The sequence below is a fragment of the Pseudorca crassidens genome, chromosome 14, assembly GCF_039906515.1.
Source record: "Pseudorca crassidens isolate mPseCra1 chromosome 14, mPseCra1.hap1, whole genome shotgun sequence".
Lineage (NCBI taxonomy): Eukaryota > Metazoa > Chordata > Mammalia > Artiodactyla > Delphinidae > Pseudorca > Pseudorca crassidens.
In genome coordinates this window covers 46269529-46284452 of record NC_090309.1, presented here as the reverse complement: position 1 = coordinate 46284452, position 14924 = coordinate 46269529, and the positions used below count along the sequence as shown (strand labels likewise).

The following is a 14924-nucleotide window of genomic DNA, read 5'->3' as shown; positions in this document are numbered from 1 at the left end:
ATTTTTTTCATAAATTGAAGTTGAATTCTGTCAAAAGCTTTTCTCCATTTATTGAGATGATCATATGATTTTTATTCTTCAGTTTGTTAATGTGTTATATCACATTGATCAATTTGTGGATACTAGACCATACTTGCCTACCTGGGATGAATCCCACTTAATCATGGTTTATGACCCTTTAAATGTATTGTTGGATTCAGATTGCTAATATTTTATTGAGGATTTTTGCATCTATGTTCATCAGTGATATTGGCCTGTGGTTTTCTTTTTTTGAAGTATCTTTGTCTGATTTTGTTATCAGGGTGATGCTGGCCTCATAGAATGAGTTTGGAAGTATTCCTTCCTCTGCAAATTTTTGGAATAGTTTGAGAAGGATAGATGTTAACTCTTCTCTAAATGTTTGGCAGAATTCACCTATAAATTCACCTGGTCCTGGACTTTTCTTTGGTAGGTTTTTTTAAAATTACTGATTAAATTTTATTACTGGTAATCGGTCTGTTCATATTTTTTATTCCTGGAGCAGTCTTGGGAGATTGTATGTTTCTAGGAATTTTTCCATTTCTTCTAGATTGTCCATTTTATTCACATATCATTGTTCTTAGTAATCTCTTATGATTCTTTGTATTTCTGTGGTGTCAGTAATAACTTCTTCTCTTTCATTTCTGATTTTATTGATTTGTGCCCTCTCCCTTTTTCTCTTGATGAGTCTGGCTAAAGGTTTATCAATTTTGTTTATCTTTTCAAAGAAGCAGCTATTAGTTTCATTGATCTTTTCTACTGTTTTTTTTTTTAGTCTTTATTTCATTTATTTCTGTTCTAATCTTTATGATTTCTTTCCTTCTACTACCTTTGGGCTTTGTTCGTTCTTCTTTTCCCAGTTCCTTTAGGTGTATGGTTAGGTTGTTTATTTGAGATTTTTCTTGTTTCCTGAGGTAGGCTTGTATCACTATAAACTTCCTTCTTAGAATTAGAACCGATTTTGCTGTGTCCCATTGATTGTGAAACATTGTGTTTTCATTTTCATTTGTCCCCAGGTATTTTTTATTACTTCTTTGATTTCTTTAGTGATCCATTGGTTGTTTAGTAGCATATAGTTTAGTCTCTATGTGTTTGAGTTTTTTACATTTTTTTCCCTTATAGCTAATTTCTAGTCTCATAGTGTTGTGGTCAGAAAATATGCTTGATATGATTTTGATTTTCTTAAATTTACTGAGACTTTGTTTTATGGCCTAGCATATGATCTGTCCTGGAGAATGTTCCAAGTGCACTTGATGAGAATGTGCATTCTGCTGCTTTTGGATAGAATATTCTCTCTCTCTCTCTCTCTCTCTCTATATATATATATATCTCTCTCTCTCTCTCTCTCTCTCTCTATATATATATATATATAGAGAGAGAGAGAGAGAGAGAGAGAGAGAGAGAGGGAGAGTCCATCTGGTCTAATGTGTCTTTTCCAGTGTTTTCTAATTGATTTTCAATCTGGATGATATAAGTGGGGTGTTAAAGTCCCCTGCTATTACTGTGTTACTGTCAATTTTGCACTTTATGTCTGCTAGTATTTGCTTTATATATTTAGGTGCTCCTATGTTGGGTGCATATAATTGTTATATCTTCTTCTTGGATTTATCCCCTAACTGTTATGTAATGTTATTTGTTGTCTCTTTTTACAATTTTTTTGTCTAAGTATTGCCACACTAGCTTTATTCCATTTGCATGGAATAACTTTTTTCATCCCCTCACTTTCAGTCTGTGTGTATCTTTACATCTGAAGTGAGTCTTTTGTAGGCAGCTTATATATGGGTCTTGTTTTGTATCCACTCAGCCAGTCTGTGTCTTTTGATTGGAGCATTTAGTCCATTTACATTTAAAGTAATTATAGAATTAACACAATATTGTAAGTCAACTATACTTCAATAAAAAATAATTTTTGATAGGTCTGCATTTACTGCCATTTTGTTAGCTGTTTTGGGGCTTGTTTCTATAATTCTTTTTTGTTCCTTTCTTCTTCTTTTGCTTTCTTCCAGTGTGACTTGATGACTATCTCTAGTGTTTGGATTACTTTATCTTTTTTGTGTGTGTCTATCTATTATGGATTTTTGGTTACCATGAGGTTAATATATAGTAATCTCTATATATACACGATTTTTTTTATACATCAGGTTCTTATTAGTTATCCATTTTATACATATTAGTGTATACATGTCAATCCCAATCTCCCAATGCATCACACACACACACACACACACACACACACACACACACACATTGCCGCTTTTCCCCCTTGGTGTCCATATGTTTGTTCTCTACATCTATGTCTCATTTTCTGCCCTGCAAGCAGGTTCATCTGTACCATTTTTCTAGGTTCCACATATATGCGTTAATATACAATATTTGTTTTTCTCTTTCTGACTTCACTCTGTATGAGAGTCTCTAGGTTCATCCATGTCTCTACAAATGACCCAATTTCTTTCCTTTTTATGGCTGAGTAATATTCCATTGTGTATATATATATATATATATATACCAAAACTTCCTTATCCATTCATCTGTCGACGGGCATTTAGGTTGCTTCCATGACCTGGCTATTGTAAATAGTGCTACAATGAATATTGGGGTGCATGTGTCTTTTTTTTTTTTTTTTTTTGCATGTGTCTTTTTGAATTATGGTTTTCTCTGGGTATATGCCCAGTAGTGGGATTACTGTGTCATATGGTACTTCTATTTTTAGTTTTTTAAGGAACCCCCATACTGTTCTCCATAGTGGCTGTATCAATTTACATTCCCACCAACAGTGCAAGAGGGTTCCCTTTTCTCGACACCTTCTCCAGCATTTGTTGTTTGTAGATTTTCTGATGATGCCCATTTTAACTGGTGTGAGGTGATACCTCATTGTAGTTTTGTATTTCTCTTATAATTAGTGATGCTGAGGAGCTTTTCATGTGCTTCTTTGCCATCTGTATGTCTTCTTTGGAGAAATGTCCATTTAGGTCTTCTGCCCATTTTTGGATTGGGTTGTTTGTTTTCTTAATATTGAGCTGCATGAGCGGTTTATATATTTTGGAGATTAATCCTTTGTCCATTGATTCATTTGCAAATATTTTCTCCGATTCAGAGGGTTGTCTTATCATCTTGTTTGTAGTTGCCTTTGCTTTGCAAAAGGTTTTAAGCTTCATTAGGTCCCATTTGTTTATTTTTGTTTTTATTTCCATTACTCTAGGAGGTGGATCAAAAAAGATCTTGATGTGACTTATGTCGAAGAGTGTTCTTCCTATGTTTTCCTCTAAGGGTTTTATAGTGCCTGGTCTCACATTTAGGTCTCTAATCCATTTTGAGTTTATTTTTGTGTATGGTGTTAGGAAGCATTCTAATTTCATTCTTTTTCATGTAGCTGCCCAGTTTTCCCAGCACCACTTACTGAAGAGGCTGTCTTTTCTCCATTATATATCTTTGTTTCCTTTGGCATAGATTAGTTGACCATAGGTGTGTGGTTTTATCTCTGGGCTTTCTATCCTGTTCCATTGATCTATGTTTCTGTTTTTGTGCCAGTACCATATTGTCTTGATTACTATAGCTTTGTAGTATAGTCTGAAGTCAGGGAGTTGATTCCTCCAGCTCCGTTTTTTTCCCTCAAGACCGTTTTGGCTATTCGGGGTCTTTTGTGTCTCCATACAAATTTTAAGATTTTTTTGTTCTAGTTCTGTAAAAGATGCCATTGGTAATTTGATAGGGATTTCATTGAATCTCTAGATTGCTTTGGGTAGTATAGTCATTTTCACAATATTGATTATTCCAATCCAAGAACATGGTATATCTCTCCATCTCTTTGTGTCACTTGTGATTTCTTTCATCAGTGTCCTATAGTTTTCTGAGTACCGGTCTTTTACCTCTTTAGGTAGGTTTATTCCTAGGTATTTTATTCTTTTTGTTGCAAAATAGGAGTGTTTCCTTAATTTCATTTTCAGATTTTTCATCATTAGTGTATAGAAATGCAAGAGATTTCTGTGCATTAATTTTGTGTCCTGCAACTTTACCAAATTCATTGATTAGCTCTAGTAGTTTTCTGGTGGCATCTTTAGGACTCTCTGTGTATAGTATCATGTCATCTGCAAACAGTGACCTTTTTACTTCTTCTTTTCCAATTTGTATTCCTTTTATTTCTTTTTCTTCTCTGATTGCCGTGGCTAGGACTTCCAAAACTATGTTGAATAAGAGTGGCAAGAGTGGACATCCTTGTCTGTTCCTGATCTTAGAGGAAATGCTTTCAGTTTTTCACCATTGAGAATAATGTTTCCTGTGGGTTTATCATATATGGCCTTTATTATGTTAAGGTAGATGCCCTCTATGCCTACTTTCTGGAGAGTTTTTCTCATAAATGGGTGTTGAATTTTGTCAAAAGCTTTGTCTGCATCTATTGAGATGATCATATAGTTTTTCTTCTTCAGTTTGTTAATATGGTGTATCACATTGATTGATTTGCATATATTGAAGAATCCTCCCATCCCTGGGATAAATCCCACTTGATCATGGTGTATGATCCTTTTAATGTGTTGTTGGATATTGTTTGCTAGTATTTTGTTGAGAATTTTTACATCTATGTTCATCAGTGATATTGATCTGTAATTTTCTTTTTTTGTGGTATCTCTGTTTGGTTTTGGTATCAGGGTGATGGTGGCCTCAGAGAATGAGTTTGGGAGTGTTCCTTCCTCTGCAATTTTTGGAAGATATTGAGAAGAATGTGTGTTAGCTCTTCAGAATTCACCTGTGAAGCAATCTGGTCCTGGACTTTTTTTTGTTGGAAGATTTTTAATCACAGTTTCAATTTCATTACTTGTGATTGGTCCTCTCCCTCTTTTTCTTGTTGAGTTTGGCTAATGGTTCATCAATTTTGTTTATCTTCTCAAAGAACAAGCTTTTAGTTTTATTGATCTTTGCTATTGTTTTCTTTGTTTCTATTTCATTTATTTCTGCTCTGATCTTTATGATTTCTTTCCTTCTGCTAACTTTGTGTTTTGTTTGTTTTTCTTTCTCTACTTCCTTTAGGTGTAAGGTTAGATTGTTTGAGATTTTTCTTGTTTCTTGATGTAGGTTTGTATTGCTATAAACTTCCCACTTAGAACTGCTTTTGTTGCATCCCATAGGTTTTGGATCGTCGTGTTTTCATTGTCATTTGTCTCTAGGTATTTTTTGATTTCCTCTTTGATTTCTTCAGTGATCTCTTGGTTATTTAGCAACGTATTGTTTAGCCTCCATGTGTTTCTGTTTTTTATGTTTTTGTTCCTGTAATGGATTTCTAATCTCATAGCTTTGTGGTCAGAAAAGATACTTGGTATGATTTCAATTTTTTAAAATTTACTGAGGCTTGATTTGTGACCCAAGAAGTGATCTATCCTGGAGAATGTTCTATGTGCACTTGAGAAGAAAGTGTAATCTGCTGTTTGTTTATGGAATGTCCTATAAATATCAATTTAGTCTATCTGGTCTATTGTGTCATTTAAATCGTGTGTTTCCTTATTTATTTTCTGTTTGGATGATCTGTCGATTGGTGTAAGTGAGGTTTTAAAGTCCCCAACTATTACTGTGTTACTGTCGATTTCCTCTTTTATAGCTGTTAACAGTTGCCTTATGTATTGAGGTGCTCCTATGTTGGGTGCACATATATTTACAATTGTTATATCTTCTTCTTGGATTGATCCCCTGATCATTATGTAGTGACCTTCCTTGTCTCTTGTAACATTCTTTATTTTTAAAGTCTATTTTATCTGATACGAGTATTGCTACTCCAGGTTTCTTTTGATTTCCATTTGCATGGAATATCTTTTTCCATCCCCTCACTTTCAGTCTGTATGTGTCCCTAGGTCTGATGTGGGTCTCTTGTAGACAGCATATATATGGGTCTTGTTTTTGTATCCATTCAGCGAGCCTGTGTCTTTTGGTTGGAGCATTTAATCCATTTACATTTAAGGTAGTTATCGATATGTATGTTCCTATTACCATTTTGTTAATTGTTTGGGGTTTGTTTTTGTCAGTCCTTTTCTTCCCTTGTGTTTCCCACTTAGAGAAGTTCCTTTAGCATTTGTTGTAGAGCTGGTTTGGTGGTGCTGAATCCTCTTAGTTTTTGCTTGTCTATAAAGCTTTTGATTTCTCCATCGAATCTGAATGAGATCCTTGCCGAGTAGAGTAATCTTGGTTGTAGGTTCTTCCCTTTCATCACTTTAAATTTGTCATGCCACTCCTTTCTGGCTTGTAGAGTTTCTGCTGAGAAATCAGCTGTTAACCTTATGGGAGTTCCCTTGTATGTTATTTGTTGTATTTCCCTTGCTGCTTTCAATAATTTTTCTTTGTCTTTAATTTTTGCCAATTTGATTACTATGTGTCTCAGTGTGTTTCTCCTTGGGTTTATCCTGTATGGGACTCTCTGCGCTTCCTTGACTTGGGTGACTATTTCCTTTCTCATGTTAGTGAAGTTTTCGACTATAATCTTTTCAGATATTTTCTCGGGTCCTTTCTCTCTCTCTTCTCCTTCTAGGACCTCTATAATGTGAATGTTATTGCATTTAATGTTGTCCCAGAGGTCCCTTATGCTGTCTTCATTTATTTTCATTCGTTTTTCTTTATTCTGTTCACAGCAGTGAACTCCACCATTCTGTCTTCCAGCTCACTTATCCATACTTCTGCCTCAGTTATTCTGCTATTGCTTCCTTCTAGTGTAGTTTTCATTTCAGTTATTGTATTGTTCATCTCTGTTTGTTTGTTCTTTAATTTTTCTAGGTGTTTGTTAAATATTTCTTGCATCTTCTCCATCTTTACCTCCATTCTTTTTCCGAGGTCCTGCACCATCTTCACTATCATTATTCTGAATTCTTTTTCTGGAAGGTTGCCTATCTCCACTTCATTTAGTTGTTTTTCTGGGGTTTTATCTTGTTCCTTCATCTGGTACATAGCCCTCTGCCTTTTCATCTTGTCTATCTTTCTGTGAATGTGGTTTTTGCTCCACTGGCTACAGGATTGTAGTTCTTCTTGCTTCTGCTGTCTGCCCTCTGGTGGATGAGGCTATCTAAGAGGCTTGTGCAAGTTTCCTGATGGGAGGGACTGGTGGTGGGTCTATGTACACGATTTTTTTTTTTTTTTTGCGGTATGCAGGCCTCTCACTGTTGTGGCCTCTCCCGTTGCAGAGCACAGGCTCCGGATGCGCAGGCTCGGCGGCCATGGCTCACGGGCCCAGCTGCTCTGTGGCATGTGGGATCTTCCCGGACTGGGGCACGAACCCGTGTCCCCTGCATCGGCAGGCAGACTCTCAACCACTGCGCCACCAGGGAAGCCCCAATGTGTACACGAATACACGAATTTTAAAGCTGCTGATATCTTAATTACAAGTGCATTTTAACAACCCTGCATTTTTTAACTCCCCTGCCACCATGATTACTCATTTTTGACATCATACTTTACATCTTTTTCTTTTGTGTATCCATTAACTACTTACTGTGGATAAAGTTGTATGTGGTTGTATGTGGTTTACTTACTACTTCTACTGGACATTTGCCTTTACCAGTGAGAAATAAAAAGAAGGAAGAAGTAAAACTGTCTGTTTACAGATGACATGATCTTGTATGTAGATAATCCAAAGGAATCTATAAATAACTGTTAGAGCTAATTAACAAGTTCAGCAAGTTTGTAGGATACAAATGTAATATACAGAAATCAACTATATTTCTGTACACTAGCAATGAGCAATCAAAAAGTAATTTTAGAAAAATAAATCCATTTACAATAAAATCAAAAAAGAATACTTAGGAATGGAAATAACAAAAGAAGCACAAAATTTGTACTCTGAAAACTATAAAACATTGTTGAAAAGAATTAAAGAAGACCTAAATACATGAAAAGACATCCATGTTCATAGATCAGAAGATTTAATATTGTTAAAATGGCAGTACTTTACAAATGGATCTAGAAATCCAATCCAATCCCTTTCAAAATCCCTGCTGTTTGTTAAAAATGATAATTGAAGTTGATCCTAAAATTCATGTAGTAATGCAATGGATCAAAACAATCTTGAAAAAGGACAAAGTTGAAGCATTCACATTTTCTGGTTTCTAGACTTACTACAAAGCTACATTAATCAAGAGAGTGGGGTACTGGCAAAAGGCTAGACATATAGATCAATGGAATGAAATTGAGATTTTATAAATAAACTCTTACATTTATGGTTGATTGAATTTTAAAAATTAATTAATTAATTAATTTTGGCTGTTCCGGGTCTTAGTTGTGGCATGTGGGACGTTCTTTGTCGCATGCAGGATCTTTAGTTGTGGCATGCAGACTTCTTAGTTGTGGCATGCAGACTCTTAGTTGTCACATGTAGGGTTCTTAGTTGTGACATGCATGCAGGATCTAGTTCCCTGACCAGGGGTCGAACTCAGACCCCCTGCATTAGGAGCGTGGAGTCTTACCCACTGGACCACCTGGGAAGTCCCTAAGGTTGGTTGAATTTTGAGAAGTCTCCCAAGATAATTCCATGGAGAAAGAATATTCTTTTTAACAAATGATGCTGGGACAATTAGATATTGACATACCTCACACCATATACACAAATTAATCCAAAATGGATCAAAGACCTAACTATCACAGCAAAAAGTATAAAACTCTTAGAATAAAATAAACAAGTGTGAAAATTTATGACATTGGAATAGTCAGTGGTTTCTTAGATATGACAACAAAAGCATAAGCAAGAAATTTTAAAGAATACATTGGATTTCATAAAAATTAAAAACATTTGTGCTTCAAAAGACTACATCAAGAAATTGTAAAGACAACTTTTGGATTGGGAGAAAAATTTTGTAAACCTTATGTCTGATAAGGAATTTGTATTTAGTATATGTAAAGAACTTTTACAACTCAAAAATAAAAAGAAAAATAACCCAAATAAAAGTGGGCAAAAGATCATAATAGACATTTGTGTAAAGTAGTTGTACAGATGGCCAATAAACACATGAAAAGCTGCTTGATGTCTTTAGCTATCAAGAAAACGAAAATCAAAACCACAGTGGGATCCAATTTAACACCCACTAGGATGACTATAATCAAAATGACTGTCAATAACAATTGCTGGTGTGGATGTGGAGAAATTGGAACCCTCATACATAGCCAGTGGGAATGTAAAATGGTACAACTATATCTATATCTGTATTAGTCAGGATTTTCCAAAGAAACAGAACCAGTGGAATGTGTATATCTCTCTATATTTATTATTAAGAATTGGCTCACATGATTACAGAGTCTGGAAAATCCAAAACCTACAGGGATGGGCAGAAATTGCTGTCCAAGTCTGAAGGTCTCTGCTATATAATTCCCTCTTGTTTGGAGAGGTCAGTCTTTTGTTCCACCCAGGCCTTCAACTGACTGGATGAGGCCCACCCACATTATGGAGGGTAATCTGCTTTACTCAAAGTCCATCAATTTAAATTTGAATCTCATCGAAAAAATACCCCCATAGAAACATCCAGAGTAATATTTGACCATATATTTCAGCATCATGGCTCAGTCAAGTTGACACATAAATGTTTCACAAAGGCCTATTTTTTCCCAGTTTCTCCTTGGTCCAAGAGACTGGATAACTTTAGGGAATGGCATTATTAATTTGCCTAAAAAGCAGTTCTATATATAGCTTGCTGTGCACAATAAAAGTACCATGGACAGTATGAGCCTGACAGACTAATTAGGCTATTAATAGAGTTAATAATGGGGTGAAAAAAATAATTCCTAGTAACAAACTGACATAATATCTACCTCTAGAAGTTTTCTTTTTCCTAAACTTCTAACACAACTATAGGTTTTAAAATGTTATTCATGTTGACATTTCTTTTTAGTAACATTTATATTTTGTGAGTTCCTTGTAGCAGATAGTGTGAGTTTTACACTTTTAAAAGTGTTTTGATTTTAGATTTAACATTGCTTCTTCAACATTCACTAGAACCCAGAAATGAAAATGTTCCCATCTGCAAAATTATACCTTTGAACACAAGTTAAAGAGAGGACTAGAAGCTAGGTCTCCTGGCGCTCAGTCCCATGCTCTATTTAAATGATCTACCTAACCAGTAGTGTACTAAAAAGATCAAAAATGACTTTCATACCTCAGAGATATCATGGGTTTGGTTCCAGACAACTGTATTAAAGTGAATATTGCAATAAAGCAAGTCACACAAATTTTTTGGTTTCCTAATGGATATAAAAGTTATGTTTACACTATATTGTAGTATATTAAGTGTACAATAGACATGCCTAAAAAAATACATGCATTAAATAAAAAATACATTATTGCTAAAAAATGCTAACTATCATCTAAGCCTTCAGCAAGTTGTAGTAGTAACATCGAAGATTGTTGATCACAGATCACTGTAACAAATATAATAATAATGAAAAAGTTAGAAATATTGTGAGAATTACCAAAATGTGACACAAAGAAATGAAGTGAGCACATGCTGTTGGAAAAATGGTGCCAATAGATTTACTCAATTCAGGGCTGCCACCAACCTTCAATTTGCAAAAAAAATTCATTATCTGAAAAGTGCTATAAAATGAGGTGTGCCTTATATTGAATATAGAAAATATTAACTAGTCAAGAAATTTAGTAGATTTTTAGGTAGAAACTCAATTGGAGGATTTAAATTAAATTAAATTTTATTTATTATTTAAAAAAATTTTACAATATTATTTTATTTCTAAATTATACAATATTTCATTAATTTTATTAAGATTGTATTGTTTTATAAACATACCTAAATTTTATTTTTTATAATTTACAACAGATCCCTAGTAGCAGCACCCCATGCTTGTCTTTTGTAAAGCAATTTCCCAATTTTTTTTTTTTTTTGCGGTACGTGGGCCTCTCACTGTTGTGGCCTCTGCCGTTTCGGAGCACAGGCTCTGGACGCGCAGATTCAGCGGCCATGGCTCACGGGCCCAGCCGCTCCGCGGCATGTGGGATCTTCCCAGACCGGGGCACGAACCCATGTCCCCTGCATCGGCAGGCGAACTCTCAACCACTGTGCCACCAGGGAAGCCGCAATTTCCCAATTTTTGAGTTCTTAATGTTAATTTGTACTACAGGGAACTGAAATATGTATTCAGGTATCTTTTTTCCAGGATGGTTATCATGCAATATATTTTTGACACCTTGTATTTCAGAGAATATCAATATGAAGATTTCAAATACATTTAATTTAATTTTTCAGAGCCAGCAGGAAAAAGACCAGATTTCCTTGGAGAAGGGACTTTGAAGAACTGGTGGGCCTGGAGATGGGCAAGGAGAGAGAGAAAGAGGGTACATCAGGCATCTGGCTAGGCCTGGAGTGGAGGTGGGGCACAGACCAGGATCCCTTACAAGTGATCAAATATGGCTTCCATGAAGTGTGAGTAAGTAAGCAGAGGGTAAGTAAGATAGTGCTTAGCAGTTGCCTATACTGAGTCTTGAAATTTCTCTTAGTAATTTCACCTTTGTGAGCATGAAGATTTAACTATTTCTGATTAACTCTAAACCTGAACCTTCATTTTCACGGTCTTCAATTTAAGTGTTATTTGCAAATAAAACAGTATTTGAAGACACACTGACTAAAAGTGAAGGGATGGAAAAAGATGTTCCATGCAAATGGAAACCAAAAGTAAGCTAGGGTAGTTATACTCATATCAGACAAAATAGACTTTATTTATTTATTTTAAAATACATTTATTTATATATTTTAAAATAAATTTATTATTTATTTATTTCAAATAAGTCTATTCATTTATTTAAATTTTATTTATTTATTTATTTTTGGCTGCATTGAGTCTTCGTTGCGGTGCATGGGCTCCTCATTGTGGTGGCTTCTCTTGTTTGTGGAGCATGGGCTCTAGGCTTGTGGGCTTCAGTAGTTGCAGCTTGTAGGCTCAGTAGTTGTGGCTCATGGGCTCTAGAGCGCAGGCTCAGTAGTTGTGGCGCATGGGCTTAGTTGCTCCGTGGCATGTGGGATCTTCCTGGACCAGGGCTCGAACCCGTGTCCCCTGCATTGGCAGGTGGATTCTTAACCACTGTGCCACCAGGGAAGCCCCTATTTATTTATTTTTAAACAAATCTATTTATTTATTTTTAAATAAATCTATTTATTTTTAAATAAATCTATCTATTTTTAAATAAATTTATTTGTTTATTTATTTTTGGCTTTATTGGGTCTTCATTGCTGTGCGTGGGCTTTCTCTAGCTGTGGTGAGTGGGGAGCTACTCTTCATTGTGGTGTGCGGGCTTCTCATTGCGGTGGCTTCTCTTGTTGCGGAGCATGGGCTCTAGGCACATGGGCTTCAGTAGCTGTGGCACACGGGCTCAGTAGTTGTGGTTTACAGGCTCTAGGGAGCCCGCTCAGTAGTTGCGGTGCATGGGCTTAGTTGCTCTGTGGCATGTTGGATCTTCCCAGACCAGAGCTAAAACCTGTGTCCCCTGCATTGGCAGGTGGATTCTTAACCACTGCGCCACCAGATAAGTCCCAAAATAGACTTTAAAACAAAGACTGTAATAAGAAAAAAGAGCATTACATAATCGTAAAGGGATCAATTCAATAAGAGGATGTAACATTTGTAAATATTTTTGCACCCAATATGGTAGCTCTAAATATATAAAGCAAATATTAACAAACCTAAAGGGAGAAATAGATAGCAATAGAATAATAGTAGGGAACTTTAATATCCCACTCATATCAATAGATACATCATCTAGACAGAATAGCAATAGGAAACATCAGCCTTAAACAACTCACTAGATCATATGAACTTAACAGATATGTACAGAACATTCCATCCAAAAGCAACAGAATAAACATTTTTCTCATGTGCATGGAACATTCAGGAGATCATATTTTGGCCTCAAAACAAGTCTTAACAAATTTATGTAGACTGAAATCATATGAAGCATCTTTTCTTATCACTATAATATGAAACTAGAAATCAACTACAAGAAGAAAACTAGAAAATTCACAAATATGTGGGGATTAAACAGCATGCTACTGAATAACCAATGGGTCAATAAAGAAATCAAAAGAGAAATTTAAAATTACCTTGGGACAAATGAAAATGGAAGGACAACATACCAAAGTTCATGGGATGCAGCAAAAGCAGTTCTAAGAGGGAAGTTCACAGCAATAAACACCTACATCAAGAAATAAGAAAGTTCTCTGAACAACCTAACTTTATACCCAAGGAACTAGAAAAAGAAGAACAAATGAAGTCCAAAGTTAGAGGAAGGAAGGAAATAACAAAAATCAGATCAGAAATAAATGAAATACAAGAAGTCCCCTACATACGAACCTGCAAGGTGCAAACTTTCAAAGATGTAAACATGTGTTTGCATGTACAATCATGTAAGTTAGTTTGAGTGTCTGGTGTACATTGTCATGTGTGTTCATCCTCTACAAATGGTTGTGTTTTTGTGTACTTTACACAGTACTGTAGTACAGTATCTTTATTTCAAGCCCAGATGTCCAGAAGCAAGCGTAAATGCAGCAGTGATGTAGCTGGTACTGCTAAGAAGCGCCAAGCAATAACAATTGAAAGAAAAGTGAATATAACTGAGAGAGTGGAGCAAGGTGAAAAGATGGTAGACATCGCTTGTTCTTATAAAGTGAATCTTTCAACCATTGGCACGATTCTAAAGAACAAGGACAAAGATCATGGAACATGTGAAGTCTCCTGTGCCAATGATGTAGACAATAATATTGAAGAAGCCTGGAAAAGTGATGGAGGAGATGGAGAAATTTCTCAGGTTTTGGATGAGGATGAGGATCAGCATCAGCATCAAGACCTGCTCAGCTTAATGCTGACTCAAGAGAAAGCTAAAAGGCTTTATGAAGACTTAAATAAGAAACATGGCGAAAAATCAGAGGGCGCATCTTTTAATGCCATCCGTGGCTGGTTTCATTGGTTCCAGGCTAGAGCCAACCTTCACAACGTAAAAGTAAGTGGTGAGGCAGTGAGTGCAGATACAGTAGCTGCCTGGGAATTTCGTGAAACACTTTGAGAAATTATTGATGAAGGCACGTATTTACCCGAGCAGGTTTTTACTGTGGATGAGACAGGACTGTACTGGAGGAGGATGCCAGACCAAAGTTATATCAGTAAGGAGGAGAACTTGATGCCAGCCTATAAAGCAGCAAAGGATAGGCTAACTCTGTAGTTTGGTGGCAATGCTTCCGGCGATATGAAGCTGAAGCCTCAGTTTATCATTCAGAGAACCCAAGAGCCCTTAGAAACATAGTCAAGAGCTCTTTTCCTGAAAGTAACCCCAAAGCCTGGGTTACACAGGCCATTTTCCAGGACTGTTTTTTCCACCACTTTATCCCGGAGGTAGAGAAATATTGCTTGGAGAGGGACATCCCATTCAACATTCTTTTGCTGTTCGACAGTACTCCAGGCCACCCCCATTCATGGACGACTTTCATCCCAACACCAAAATGGTGCATCTGTCACCAAAACTACATCGCTCATGCAACCTATGGACTAGGGAGTTATAGCGACTTTGAAGAAATATTATTTTTTTAACATCTTTATTGGAGTATAATTGCTTCACAATGGTGTGTTAGTTTCTGCTGTATGACAAAGTGAATCAGATATATGTGTCTAAATATCCCCATATCTCCTACCTCTTGTGTCACCCTCCCACCCTCCCTATCCCATCCCTCTAGGTGGTCACAAAGCACCGAGCTGACCTCTGTGCTATGAGGCTGCTTCCCACTAGCTATCTATTTTACATTTGATACAGTATATATGTCCATGACACTCTCTCACTTCGTCCCAGCTTACCCTTCCCCCTCCCCATGTTCTTAAGTTCACTCTCTACGTCTGCATCTTTATTCCTGTCCTGCCCCTAGGCTCTTCAGAACAATTTTTTTTCTTTTTTAAGATTC

At 36.1% G+C, this 14924-nt stretch overlaps 1 protein-coding gene across 1 annotated transcript; it reads left to right on the top strand.

Annotated features, from left to right (window-relative positions):
• Positions 1-13498: 13498 nt before the first annotated feature.
• LOC137205538 (putative CENPB DNA-binding domain-containing protein 1) lies at positions 13499-14038 on the top strand. Its single transcript, XM_067703853.1, has one exon. It carries the CDS (start codon positions 13499-13501, stop codon positions 14036-14038), a length of 540 nt encoding a protein of 179 aa, XP_067559954.1.
• The last annotated feature ends 886 nt before the right edge of the window (positions 14039-14924 follow it).